General features: G+C 41.7%; 1 protein-coding gene across 8 annotated transcripts in view; it reads left to right on the top strand.

Annotated features, from left to right (window-relative positions):
* Window positions 1–15,396, top strand: part of ADCY2 (adenylate cyclase 2) — a 431,254-nt gene that overhangs the window by 114,201 nt on the left and 301,657 nt on the right. For all 8 annotated transcript variants that reach the window (XM_055367540.2, XM_055367542.2, XM_055367545.2 and 5 more), the window contains exon 3: window positions 11,696–11,857. In XM_055367540.2, the coding sequence (XP_055223515.2) occupies window positions 11,696–11,857 (162 nt within the window). The remainder of the gene's footprint in view (window positions 1–11,695; window positions 11,858–15,396) is intronic.

Raw genomic sequence — 15,396 nt, 5'->3', positions numbered from 1 at the left:
ATTAGGCTTTCAGAGAGATCCTGAAGTTAATAATGTTTGTGTTAGGGAAAAAAAGAAGGTTTGGGAAATCAATGGACAAGTTTGGAAATAGGGCTTCACTCTGGAAGACTTCAGAGCTCTTGAGAGCAGGGAGCTTGTGCTATCTCTAATAGCTAAGAAAATGCATGTATATTGTAGAGTTAAAACCAGTACTGCTGAGTAAATGAATGCATGCATGGTGAATGCAGAGGGAAGATGACACATATGGTATATGGATATTCACAGCAAAAGAAGGAATCAGGATTAGGAGAAGAGGAGGAGAAATGGGGTCAGAATCCACAGCCACCGTCCTTTTGCACAGCGTAGAGGCTGAGGGTTCAGAACAGATGAAGAGCTGGAGAAGATAGTCAGCCGTCTGTGTTCCCTCAGGACACCCATTTTTTTTTTTAATGTTATATCCTACTATTCTTTTTCTCAAGCTTTTTAAAATGCGTGACATACCTCCTACCTATTTTAAATTTTAAAAAGCACAGTGAAAGTTATTGTTTTACCTCTGATTCCATCATTAATCTCTCTAACTCTGAATAACATTTTCAGAAGAAGAATGAAAGCTACCCAGTGATTCATGATTTGATCATTACTCTTTTGAAGCCCTGGCTTTCCATCAAAGAACATAATATGTATTCTTTTGCTTAATAATATAACATTTAAAGAAATATTTTCACATTCTATAGAGTTGATATTCTAAGCCTAAGGTAACTGTATGGGAAAGATAAAATCTTTTATACAATCTAGTCATCAACATGTTCCTGAGTTTTTATTTTGAATTATGATCGTAAAAGGTTTTATTAAATAGTATAAAGTGAATTTCCAAGAATTTCCAATTATGCTTTTCACCGTAAGAAAGACGGCATTCTACTTAAGATGGTCAGGTATTGAATAAGAGGTATTATTTGGTGATGCAAACGGACAGTTTGGTTACCTTTTCTGAAACAAGAGCTCTCCGTCAGTAAAACAGAAGTAGCAGAATGGGGTAATGATGACACAGAGAAGGTCTGAAAAAGGCCCGAGTCTCATGTCCTCTGTAATTGTTGATGTGGTCCTTTTTCTTATTAAGTAGAAATGAAATTTAAAGGAAATATGTATTTTTTCAATGGTTTTTATTTTAAAATCAACTTGGTTTGGAGGTGTCAAGAAATAGAAACTAGTAACCAAGTCAAAAGATGCATAATTATTCTTCCTAGTTCACTGATTCATTGATTTAGTCAACGTTTATTTAGAGCCAGACTTTGAGTAGAACTGCATGGCAGAGCTGAATGCATGATCCTTATCTGGTTGGAATATTGGAAACTCCCCTGCAGTGACTGTCACTATAGCAAGAGTAACTCTGATCACGGGACTCACTGACAACCCTTCAGAGCAGTGTGGGTCACAGGCACAGCACCTGGGAAGCAGGGTTACCACAGAGTCTGATTCAGTCAATTTAGGGCGGGGTCCAAGAGGGTATATTCCTAACAAGCTCCCAGGCGCGGCTAGGCTCAGGCCCAAGCACCATACTTGGTGTTAACAAAGATCTTGAGCTCCACAAAATCAAATAGGATGCAGGGTCATTGTTGTTCCAGGAAATCATGGGAAGTGCTGAGGATGCTGGTACCTCGCACTCTGTCAATGAACTGGGGAGAAAAGGGCAGATGGTGCAGCTCTCCAGGTAAAAGTCATGAGACCCAGGTTAACAAATGTACAGAACATACAGTGGATGCAAAGGAGTTGATTTAATTTTCATTACTTGTTCTAAGGTGGTTTTACTTACAGTGTGTGTGGGTCTTTTAGTGAAGAACATGATATGAAGAGTTGTGATACTCTGCTTTGTTACTGCAGAGAGGTTAAGATGAGCAGGGATAAAATGACTGCCATCGAGGTGCTGCCTGAGGCACTAGGGAATTAACACATGTGTGCAGCACCTGACACATGCCCTGGACTTCCACGTCGCTGAGAACCTGCCTCTGCTCAGTCAGCCTCCTTGGGGCTTCCCTACTCATAACCTTCAAGTGTTACTATGCCTGAAGTGTTTCCTTCCTTCTTTCAGGAAATCTTCATTGAGGTTTTTTAGGTGCTGGGTAGAATTCGCAAATGCAGGGACCCATCCCAACAGTGTCCTTGTCCCCATAGAGCCTGCATATGTATGGGGGAAGACAGAAGATAAAAATTTTCAAAAATTAAAAAAAATTAAAAATGTAAAAATAAACATTCTAATTGCAATAATGATATAAAGAATGCAGGGGCCAGGGGCGGTGGCTCACGCCTGTAATCCCAGTACTTTGGGAGGCCGAGACGGGCAGACCACGAGGTCAGGAGATCAAGACCATCCTGGCCAACATGGTGAAACCCCGTCTCTACTAAAAATACAAAAAATTAGCCGGGTGTGGTGGTGCACATCTGTAGTCCCAGCTACTCAGGAGGCTGAGGCAGGAGAATTGTTTGAACCTGGGAGGCAGAGGCTGCAGTGAGCTGAGATCGCACCACTGCACTCCAGCCTGGGTGACAGAGTAAGACTCTGTCTCAAAAAAGAAAAAAAAATGTAGTGTGATTAGCAAGAAAGAAAACGAGGGGTTTTTTAGATAGAGAGATCAGGGGGATTCTCTCTGGGGAGGTGACAATTGAGTGGTAAGCTTGAATGACAAGAAACAGCCAGCCAAGGAAAGATTTGGGGAAGGACTTTGGGGCAGAAAAACAACCAGTGCAAAGGTCTTGCGGTTGCTCAGGGACCAGCAGGAGGGCCGGTGTAGAGGGAGTATGAACATGGCAGTGATGGGAGTTGGTAGGATGGGAGACTGGAGATAGCACCAGGACTAGATCATGAGAGACCCTTATTGGCATGATAAGGACTTTGAATTTATTCTAAGTGTTACAGAAAATCATTGGAGGGGCCAGACGCTGTGGCTCACACCTGTAATCCCAGCACTTTGGGAGGCTGAGGTGAGCAGATTACTTGAGGCCAGGAGTTTAAGACCAGCCTGGACAGCATGGTGAAACCCCGTCTCTACTAAATATACAAACATTAGCCAGGCGTGGTGATGCACACCTGTAATTCTAGCTATTTGGGAAGCTGAGGCAGGAGAATCATTTGAACCTGGGAGATGAAGGTTGCAGTGAACGAAGATCACGCCATCACACTCCAGCCTGGGCAATAGAGCATGACTCCATCAAAAAAAAAAAAAAAAAAGAAAAACCATCAGAGGGCTATAAACAGAGGAGGATTACCGTTATCAGATTTAACTTTTTAACATATTGCTTTGACTTCTGTGTGGAAAATTCATTCTAGGGGACACTGGTGTAAGAAAGGCTATTTGGATGCTGTTGTAGGAATCCAGGGATGATCATGTGATTTGGATGATGTTGTAGCCACAGGCAGGAGGGAGTAGATGGGCTCTAGATGTTTTTGTAGGGATGGAAAGAATGAGGAAGAGAAAACTATTAAGAATAGTTCCTAGATTTGGGGATTAGGGGTTTTATTAAATGAGATGGGAGAGAGTACAAGAAGGACAGAGATTCGTTGGAGTTGGGGCATAAAATATTCCTTGTGAAAATTGCATCCACATATTCCAGGCCTGTTTTGATAATCTAGAGTCTCTGTGTCATGTCTTCCTGTAAATAATGTTAACAATTTGGTCATAAGGTCTGTGTAATCCACTATGGTATATGAACATGGGAATTAGGAGTTCGACCTTAGAGCTGAGCCAGTGGAGCTCAGCCTGCAGCCCCATGTGAAGTTCTGTGAAGCCTGGGGAAGCCAGAGTCGTTGAAAAGAGAATGTAATCTAAGAGACCTGTGGAAGCATCTGGAAGCATTGAGACCTGAACTGCTGCTGAAACCTGGTCCAGAGATCCAGACCTCTGTAGAGGAGATGAGGAGATGTCAGACTGGAGACACAGTAGACCCTCTCTTGATTGTATACTTGTGGGTCTGCCTGGGTCTTTGACATGGGAAGAGGTGATTTCTCAACTGAACCAGAGCTGGGATGTGATGGAATTTCAGTGGGGGAGAATATGTGGAAAATACATGACACACACACACACACACACACACACACACACACACACACACACACAGAGAGAGAGAGAGAGAGAGAGAGAGAGAGAACTGGGGAGAGAGGAGAAGAGAAAAGAAGTTAAACTTGAGAAATAGGGTAATCATAAAGATACTCAAAGAATCTGTAACACTGACAGTTTAGCATTAGACATTGGGATGGATGAGGTTCCCCCAATTAAACAGAAGATGCCTTTACACAGTTGTGATATTTGTATGAAAAGAACTTGTGACTCAGAGTAATCCTTATGTGAAGTATTATCAAGGAACAAGATAAGAAAATAATCATCTAGGTGAAAACATGTTTATTGTTTTGCAGATTTTGTTATCGGAAATGTTAAAGTACATTTCCACTATACAGCTTTCTAGTTATGTTTCCAGAAGGTTTAAACAATGTACCTAATTAATAAATGGTATCAAAGTCATCAGTATTCTCAAAGTCATCAATTCTTTGAGATATAGATGACATCCAATGAGAAAACATTACTTTGAACTTAGCACTTACCATTAAGAATGCTCAATTAGATTAATATGTTTAAGAATTCTAAATTTCCTTGGACTATTTTTACTAAATTTTGGCATTTCTAGTTGTATTCTGCAACAACAATGAGATACAATGTATAAGAACTATACCCCGGTACTATTGTTGGAAGGTATAATTCCTATGGTTTTTGGTAAAATCTGTGTCTTTGAAAATTAAGTTACTACTGTAAATACTATGGTATTTCTAATTTCTTAGATTTTTTGGAGAGAAAAATGATTTTAATTGCCTTTGGTTATAAAATACATTATGTTCACTGAGATGTTATTTCCTTTAATGTTACTAGCCTAACAAAAATAGGAAGTATTTCTCTGATGGCGTGTTCTCCACAGAACCACTGTGCTTTCCGTAGCTAATCTTGATTAGCTTGCTGATTCTGCTTGCTTATACATTCCAGGGAAGAATGCAGCAAATGGAAACACTCCATTCATACATTAGAGTTGAGTGTCATTTGAAAGATAAAACCAGAAGCTTCATCTTTTAATCTATGATTGGCATATTTGGGAATATTTTGGCCTGTCATTGCACTCTGAAAGAAATACTGAGCCACACTGTGAAAGTCCATGGACCTTGAAGCAGAGGCCTGAGACAGAGTGGAACCCTGATAGACCTGATGTGTGTAGAATCAAGTCAGGACCTATCCATGACCCTGATCTACATTTGCTTAAGCTGTACCTCAACTCTTCTCCATTTTCATAGTAATTTTATGTCCAAAAAGTAAAAATAGAATATTTCTATCAAATTAGTTTGGATTTATAAATTGTAAGTAACCTTGATATTATAGACACTTGCCTTTCATGTCTGACTCAGGAATGGAACATGGGATGTGAAGTGGGCAGAAAATACTTGAGATGTAAACCCTGGTTTGATTACAGCATAAACCTGATGTTATGGGTTGAATTGTGTTCTCCAGGAAAGATATATTGAAGTCCTAGCCCGCAGTACTTGTGAATGTGACCCTTATTTGAAGATAGGGTCTTTGCAGATGTCATCAGGTTAAGATGAGGTCATACTGGATTTAGGATCAGTCCCAAATCCAATGACTGGGGTCTTTATAGCAAGAGGGAAATTTGGACAGAGATACACGGAGAAGAGAACGCTGTGCAGAGGCACAGACACATGGGAGCAAGGCCATGTAAGATGGCAGTGGAGTGATCAGGGGTTGCTCAGGATTGCTGGGAGCCACCAGAATCTGCAATAGATTCTTCCTCAAAGCCTCCAGGAGGAACAAACCCTGCTGACACCTTGATTTTAAATTTTTAGCCTCCCAACTGTGAGAGAAAAATTTTTTGTTGTTTAAAGCCACCCACTTTGTGACAATTTGTTACATCAGCCTCAAGAAGCTAATGCCCTTGACACATGATCCGAAGAAGCCATGAAATCATTGGAGCAGCTCGTCTTCCAAGTCCTATGCTTTCTGCAGCCTGCCTTTGAAGAGATGGATTAAATGGTCCCTTCCACTCTACCTTTGTTCGGCTGCACAATTATGCCACTGCCTTTTAAAAAAATCAGCTCAGAATCTCATTAGCACAAGGAGCTCTTACTGCACACTCACCCAGGGGGTTATGCCCACCCTCCAGAAAGAAGATGAGCTTGAGCTTGGCTCCACAAAAGAGCTTTCTTCATGAAAAAGTGGTGACAGTGTTCATGTTCTCCTGCCTAGTGAGTTTTTGTTGTATCAAACTCTTCAAAAGTGGCCTTCTTTGGAAGATCTTATGTTTTGGGGTAGGCAGGAGCAGATGTGCTGAGTCAAGAGAGTTGAGTGGGGGATTTGCAAGGGGCCAGCTTCTCTGGGCTGAGAACACGGGCTGCCCAAACTGAGCCTGCTCCTGATTCAACCCAGTGTCTGCTGTTGCCTGCCATAGGCATCTGACAAATGTCTGTCCAGTTGAGTGTTTCAATGTAATTGATCTACTAAATAGAGAAATGGTAATTTGAAAATTAGCATGTCTATAGCTAATGGCGAGTCCAGTTGGAACAAGGAGGATGTTGGAATGTTTTTAGAGATGCATTTTGTGAGTAGATGCTAATGAGGTGGTCATGGCTTGGTTCATATTAGGATGTATAATAGTCTTTCCTGCAGACAGCAAATATTCATGAAGCATCTACCATATGTGAGGTACTGTCCTGGGCACTGGGGTCTTGGCTATGAGTGAATCAAGTTCCTGGTTTTGTCACTATGCTTACCCATGTCAGGGGAGAAAATTAACGAATAAATGGGGACTTTAAATGCTGTGAATAAGTAAAGCCAATGAAGAGGACTAGAGGGTGTGGGTGGAGGCAGGGGAGGGTTTTCCATTTTGTGCAGGTGGTCTGAGGCAAGCTACAGGAGGTTTTCATCCAAGGGAGAAACACATGAGACCTGTGCATTCAGAATCATGCATCTGGCAGTAGAATGCTATCTGGATTAGAGAAAGGATGGTGTTGGAGCAAGGAAGAACTGAAGGAGCATTACTGCAGCAGTTAGACAAGGGCTCCCATCCTGCCAGGAGGGAGAACATCAGTGGGGAAATACTAGAGTCAAAGATGGTGCACCCATTGCCATGGAATACTTTGCAGCTAGTAAAAAGTAAATAATATATTTGTGATTATAGACCTGGAAAGAGGCCCATGATGTATAGTTAATTGAAAAAATGCAAATTGCAGAGTATTATATATAAAAGCACCCAATTTTTATAAATATGACATCAGTAAGACATCCCATGAGTGTGGCTGTGTGTTTCTGTAAACTTGGTATCAGTCAGGACCAGTTGAACTGTGCTTAGGAATTCCGGGCTTAACATCACAAAGGATTGTCACCACTCACATGAACACAGGTTTGTGTGGGTCAGCTGAGAGACTGTGCTGCTCAGTCTGGGTCTGGGGACCCAGAATGGGAGAAGCCTCAACTCCATGTTTCCATGGTTGCCAGGGAGGCAAGAGGACATGGCTAACAGTGCATGAGATTTTAAAGTTTCCACTCGCCCCTCACCTAACTGAAATGACAGTAGTGAAATGCAATTATATTACATGCCCAGAAGGAAGAAAGCAATAGTTATTTGTAAAGAGTCCTGATGGTTACCCGAGGCTTGGAGAAAGGCATGGAATGGACACGAAGGAGGAAGGGTACACACTCTGTTTCCCTTATTTGCAGCAGGGCAAAGAGGGAAAGAGTATAGAACTCTATTTCCTAACAAACAGAAACGCCAGTAACCAGCTCAGTGAGGTCGGGATGGAGAGAAGCAGACAGACAGAGACAACCCACTGGTCTGGAATCCTAAAATGAGAAGACCCTGTTTTTGAGTGTGGGTGTGAGGAGAGAATTTTCAAAGGTGACTTTCAAGGATTTGCACCTGGGTTATTGGAGACAGAGCCATTATGGGCAGACTTGAGTTATCCTGCAAGACAAACAGGTTTAAGAACATAAAGAAGCTCTTAGTTGATTTGAAACTTGTGGAGCTTGAGATGCAAGTAGAAGATACGTAGGAAGATAGGCATGTCTTGCAAAAGGCAAGTGCGGAGCTGGAGTTAAGAGACACACTTGAAACTTTTATTGGAATGAGTGCTGTTGCCTCAGCTGTTGTGCAAACTTGGGGTTTCTGCAGAGGATCACAGGAATGAGATCCCTGGCTCTGCCCTCTTTAGCCTCTGGACAGAGGTACATCTAAGGGGAATGTCATCCATGGGGAATGTCCCCATGGTAACATGGAAACCCAAGAGATAGCGTTCGACTATCTGGAGCTTTTTACCCACACATTCTTTACATGTGCCAAATCCATTTTAGTTTTACATATGGCCCTATTTGAAGTTGCATTGGAAAGCAGGCTTAAAAAAAATGAGAACTCTTTGAGATTAATAAGGAGTGAAGAACATTCTCCCTATGGGACTCGAAGCTGCAGTTGAGTTTCTTCCTCCCTGTCCTGCCTGCCGAACACTCCCCAAGCACCACTAGCCAAACTCCTGAAATGCTACCACGGAAACCTCTGATTTGATTTAATGCAATTTGCGCAATTGACCCTTGAAAATTAATTTTGCCATCTCATAATGAATACTTAACAGGGACTTCTGTATTCAGAAAACTGAAGATCTATTTTCCATTTGGTTATTGTGGATAAGCCTTCCACAGACTTCCATTTCAAGGCTAAAAATATTTGCAGAAGTATATTTTAATGGAGACGGTATTAGAATTTTAAAGTTATCCAAAATTAAGCTACTCAAAAGTTATGATAATTTTAAAGAAATGCTAAAGGTTTTTGCATAGAAGCAAATATGTAATCATAAAAGAGAGGTTCTGTTTTGTAATTGTCAACTCTGGTACCTGAAATTATTCATTTAATACCTGTTGTGGGATATAAGATTTTACATAAATGTTACGTGTAGAAAAAACAGTATCTTAATCGAGCATACTTTCTGTAAATTGGGAGGGCAATACAGAGATTCCAAAGTAAATTTTATTTGCTCAATAAGCTATAAATAACACAACAATTGATTTTCCCTTTCCTAAAGAAACCTTTCTGATAGCTCAATGGTTCTCAGTCAGATTCGTTGGAGACCTGGGAAAGGATCTGCACAGCACACCACCAGTGTTTGCTGGTGGTAGCTCTTAGTGGTTTTGGAAGATGATTTTGGGGCTAGAACTCATGCATGTTCCTTCCTTGGGAAGATGAAGTGAGGGAGGTGCCCCAGCCTGCCTGTGTAGATAGAGCATCGCTTACTACAAGTCCCTCCAAAGGCATGCCTGATATGTCTTCCCAGCCAAACTTTGCGTTTTTATACATAAACGGTCTAAGACAATAGTTTTTGCCTTGGTTTCACATCCCAAATATGGAATGGAACAAGTGGAATGCATATGATGCTAAATAATAATGCTTTACTGAAAAAACCTTCAGAGTCTTTATTTTTAAAGAGGTGAAAGAAAAAATATTTACCAGAAAAAAATATTGCTATGGCAATGTGTTCCCCCACAGTTTTTGGCCTGAGGGCCCTTTTAAATATAGATTGAATGGGAGGAGACGGGGGCATGAAGCAGATGGTCCATGCCCAATCTGGGCTTCCTGATGAGGATTCCGGGTCATTTTTCCCACTCACAGTGGGTTTCTTCTGGCTGTTGTCCCGAGACGGCTGGACTCAGAAGAATTAGAGAAGGTGCTCAGAGTCCACCCTGTTGTCTCCTCCCAGTGAGGGCAGGTGCCCTTCTCTCAGGACGCAGACTGTGAGATGACAGCTGCATGCATGACCATCTCTTCTGCTGGGCCCTGAGGCCCCTGAGAGCTGGGGCTCTGTCCTGCACCCTCCACCTCCACAACCTGGCTGCATTTACAGGAGCTTCACACAGGCTTGCAGAATGAATGCTTCTTCAGGTCGGAGTGCCTTAATAAGCATTCATTCAGCAAGCCTATTCCAAAAAGCTTGGAGTGCCAAATCGAAGAGTGCCTTTTCAGGACCCACGTTTATTTTTAGGCTATGTCTCCTGAATCTTTCCTGTGCTCTTTTGTGTATGACAATTACATAAATACAGCTGATCAGACACCACCCTGGAATAGTGAAGTGGTGACAGATGGTTCTTTTCAGGTTGTAATACGTGGTGCAGATTCCCAGGAGAGAAGAAGCCTGGTTTTCTCCCAGGCTTCCCTCTTTAAATCCCTCGGGAGCCTAGCTTATTGACCACATTCTTCTCAGGAGCTCACATCCAGACTTGGTACCAGAAGCGCTGGCGTGATTGCACCACCTCCTTCCAGCTGTGCAGCGCTTGAGCGTCCCCTTCAGGTGACACAGGTCACACTGAAAGTGGGGCATGCTTTCTTTAGCTTCTGTTCTGCTTGGAGTCAAGAGCCGAATGGGAAGCTGGCCACATGTCCCATTCCCTATTTCCCTGACCTCAGTCCCTTCCAACTGGATTGTTCACCTTTCATCCTTTTTGATGTTCTTCTATCTCTGCTCCTTTTGTAATGAAAATGATCGTTTTTTATTACCTACTAAACCATTTTCTTTTTCATGCCAAACATTTCTTTGAGAGGTTTCATGTTGATTGTTTTGAATGAGCTGAAATTCACACAACATAAATTACCCAATTTAAGGTGGCATTTCCAATGCTATGCAACCAACACCTCATCTGGTTTCAGAGAAGTTTTCATCATCCCCGAAGGAAACTGTGCACCTAGTCAGCAGCTACTCTCCGTTCCCCAGCCAGTCCCCTTCCCCCAGCTCCTGGCAACCCCCAATCTGCTTTCCATCCCTATGGGTTTACTTATTCTGGATATTTGATGTAAAAGAAATCGTACACTATGAGGTCTTTTGCCCAGATTTTGTTCACTTAGCATGTTTTTGAGGTTCCCCTGTATGGTAGCATGCATTCGCATCTTACTCCATGTTAAGGCTGAATAATATTCTATTGTGTGGATATACCACATATTGTTTATTCATCCTGTGATAAACATTTGTGTTTCCACCTTGGGGTTTCTTGCTAGGAAAATGATGTTATGAAATGGGTGTACATTTATCTGTTTCAGTACCTGTTTTCAATTCTGTTGGAAATATACACAGGAGTAGAACTGCTGTGTATGTTTAACTTCGAGGAATTGCCACTCTGAGTTCCCTGGCAGCTGAGCCATCCGCAGGCTGTTTTATTTTGTTTGTTACATACCCGTGCTCTCGGCATCTGCTTTCACTAACTCCCCTTGATGACACCTGCCCCTCCTCCATGGGTCTCCACCCTGTCCACCCCCGTCCCTGATGATGCCTGTCCCTCCTCTGTGGGTCTCCCTTTGCAGTTTGGTAGATCACTTCAAGAATCCTCAGTGCATGTTCTAAAGCAAAGATACAGAACCCTGATAGTTTAGGACCAGCTTTGCATCCATACTCATGGAGTGGTTTGGATACCAAAGTGAAGTCCCAAAATTTTGAAAACAAACTTTTCTCCATCACAACGATTAGTCTGTTATTGTAATCCAGTGGACTTACTTGCATCGACTGCCCTATTTTGTCCATAGATTATTTGTAAAATGAGCATGTCTCATGCTGTTCTATGCAGCCTTTAGTGGGATGGAAACAGGAGGCTCTTAGAAACCAGAATATTTGGTGACTCTTATTGTTCTTCTTCTCTGCCCATAGGTATCATTCTTCCTCTTCATCATCTTCGTGGTGTACACCATGCTGCCCTTCAACATGCGAGACGCCATCATTGCCAGCGTCCTCACCTCCTCCTCCCACACCATCGTGCTTAGCGTCTGCCTGTCTGCAACACCGGGAGGCAAGGAGCACCTGGTCTGGCAGGTGGGTGCACCTCCACATCCATGGAGAATGACTTTCCACATCCCACCAGGGGGTGAGGCAGGTGCTGCTGGCCCATTCAGGGTGTGTGTAGTGTGGTACCTGCAGCTGTTCCCTTTCTGCCCCTGGAGGCTGACCCCCTATAACACTGAGGAGCCAGCCCCACTCCACTGCCATTGGTGGGATCAACAGTCACTTAGCAATTAGCAACTGTAACAGTAATGGTAGCAGGAAAGTTGGATATGACAATTCTATTTTGCAATTGCTGAATGGTGGTATGATTTTGATGATCAAAAGGTGTTCTTATATGTTATAATTCAATACTCATTTTTATAGTGAAGTAACTTATACGATTAATTTCATAGTTTGTTCCCACCTTTGCTCTACCTCGATATTCAAAACCCTCTTTACAAAGATAAAAATTTTCTTTATTTTAAAATTTTCTATCAGGTCTATGAGCATTAAAAAAAAGTAATTCTTTAAAATGGTACAACAACAAATTTTGCCTTACTAATAAATAGCATTTCAAAGAAGCCATTCTATTTAATTAGTTACAAGCATTTTAAACGCTGTTTGATTTCTAATTATGTACACCTATAAACATGAGGATGATTTGGAGCTATTCCTAACATTCTCTGTTTTACCTATTAAAAGCACGTTTAATGTGCTCTGTGGAGATCAACTGCAACAAATGCAGCCATGACATAAAATGCAGTGGGGCTGAGAAAATTGCAGTTGTGACAGCACTGTGCCATTCTAAAGGAACTTTAGGCATAGGTCACCTAAGCCCTGCTGGGTCTGAGAAACCAGTTTTTCTTTCACGTGATGTGCTATTTCATTTGGAAACTTGAGGTGGAAGTGAAGGCTCACTCTTGAGTGTATAGTAGTCTCTCTCAGTTGGAAAGCTTTCTGGGGATCACTTTTTTCAATGCTCATCTCCTACTGCTTATCACATCACATTCATTAAGAGTAGCCAGGAAAACCTGCATTCATTAAGCATCCTGTATCCACACTGACTGTAGAGACAGTGGCCTGTAATTTTACACAGTGGGCTAGAGTTTCACCCTGGCTTGTTTGGATATTACTAAGAAGCGTCCACTCCCAGGAAGAGGAGGAAGGCCATATGGCTCCTCTCTGCATTGCCTTTGACACATGCTAGGAACCTGCACCACCTGAGATAGACAGAGGCCAGCCTGTAACTAATCCAATGAGAGAATGAAGGTGGGTGTTTTACGTTTATTTTATAATATTTAAATGACAAATTAAGGTGGTATGCATTCAAGGTGTGCAACATTACGATTTGCTATATGTATGCATTGTGTAATGGTTGTCACATTCAGATTAATGAACACATCCATCACCACCCATGCTGTACATTACATCCCCAGCACTTATTCATGTTATCACAGAAAGCGTGTATCCTTTGACCAACTTTTCCCCATTTTCCCCAACCCCTAGCCCCTGGAAACCACCCTTCTACTCAAAAGAACAATCTAGCCTTGCCTGGGATGAAGTGCAAGAAACACTCCTGTGGATACAATCTCTACCCTAGCCTTCACTTCCTGTTTCTGCACTTCAGAGCCTCTCCTGAGGGTATCTGTGGGGCATTTCTCCTTTCTCCTATAAGTTCCACTCTTCCATCTTCTCGTTTATTTGAACTGTTAAGCTCAACATTAGGTGTTCACATATGGGTCAGGGTGGTGAGCATGTTTTTGCCATAGAAATGAGAAAACAGCTGGGCATGGTGGCTCATGCTTGTAATCCCAGCATTTTGGGAGGCGGAGGTGGGCGGATCACAAGGTCAGGAGATCGAGACCATCCTGGCTAACACGGTGAAACCCCGTCTCTACTTAAAAAAAAAAAAAAAAAAAAAATTAGCCGGGCGTGGTGGTGGGCGCCTGTAGTCCCAGCTACTCAGGAGTCTGAGGCAGCAGAATGGCGTGAACCCAGGAGGCGGAGCTTGCAGTGAGCCGAGATCGCGCCACTGCACTCCAGCCTGGGCGACTGAGCAAAACTCCGTCTCAAAAAAAAAAAAAAAAACAAAGAAATGAGAAAACAATTTGCTCAGCCACTGTGGGAAATCCCTTCTCACATGAGCAATCAGACACTCAAACATGCCATGGCTCACAGCACCTTCACTATTTGGGGTACCCTGGAACACATCCCTTGTACTTATCCTTTCTACTCCTTCAGGAATAAATGAAGTATCTGCTGCTGCAGATGTAATAGGACAAAAAATATTTCAGAAGAAGAGGTTTTAATACCTGTCTGTAAGAATCAAACAGGGTTAAAACAAAAAAGGGAAAAGGAAGTACTGCATGAAGAACTTTATGTATCGCAGGTCACTGAATACTGTATTCTTTATTGAGCTGGGTTTTTTGTTTAAGCATTTTTATTTTCCTGCATTGGTAAAAAAAAAAAAAAAAAGTGGGAAAGATGGAATCTTAAATTTTTATTTACTCAGTTTCAAAAACCGACAAAGAAAAATACATCTTATCAGCAAACAGCCAGAGATGCGATAATTCTAAAATAGCACCAAGAATATAAATGCTTCACTCCATAGTATTTTATAAAGGAACAACACCCAAAAGAACAGAATAACATGAAGTCCATTTCCCATTTTCTCAGAAACAATTTCACAGTAATTCCAAGAGCTGGGAAAGGTGGAACACGCGAACAGATTTGAAATGGGAGGTTTGTAGGTAAACATCACAGTAATGAAGAAAGGAGCTTTCAGTACCCTTGGCCACTGTGGGAAATATAACCTAAAAATACCACTGGTTTGAGGTTCCAGAAAAACACTTTATTGAATTCTTTTTATGCATGGTGTATATAAATTAGAATGTTACAAATTTGGTGGTTGTATTGCTGCAGTGTAATTGTTGAATGTAACACTATGTAAAATAAGGGTACTGGCCTGATATGAAGAAAGAGGTTGCCCGCAAACTATAGTCAATATCACCCTGCCTTCTAAGCCACCAAAGGAAGGAAGAGTGCATTTTGTTTCTCACAGATCCATGTTAAGAAGTTTTTGTTTCATTTTATTTCTTTGAACATTGGCAATCCACTTATAGCACGTAGAACTTATCTGTTAATCAAAATATTCACTTAAGATAAATCCATATTCTCCTTCCCTGCTGCATAAGAGAGTTCATTGTTCTCAGGAAATTCATTTTACCAGCATTTGCCTTGAAGTAGAAGGCATTCTCAGGCCATGATGTATCACCTAATTAAGGAAAGTTAATTAATAACTGAAAATTGTGGATGGTATTCCTTAACACATTTTCAGCCTGAAGAGTAATCACTAATATATTTTGTAACTTTTGTTTTGAAACAATAACAGACTTACCAATAAGTTGCAAATAGAGTACAGAGAATTATTTTTTTTGCTAAGCTGTTTAGAGGTAAGTTGCCAATCTGATGCCCCACCACCCCAAAAGCTTTAGTGTGTATTACTACAGTACCATTCTCCTACATAACTACAAGACACCTGCCAACACTGGGAAGTCCACATTGCTCTATGACTGCCATCTGATGCCCGG

Source organism: Gorilla gorilla, chromosome 19 (assembly GCF_029281585.2).
Source record: "Gorilla gorilla gorilla isolate KB3781 chromosome 19, NHGRI_mGorGor1-v2.1_pri, whole genome shotgun sequence".
Lineage (NCBI taxonomy): Eukaryota > Metazoa > Chordata > Mammalia > Primates > Hominidae > Gorilla > Gorilla gorilla.
The sequence above is the reverse complement of the archived record's forward strand: the minus strand, read 5'-3'. Positions and strand labels throughout refer to the sequence as shown.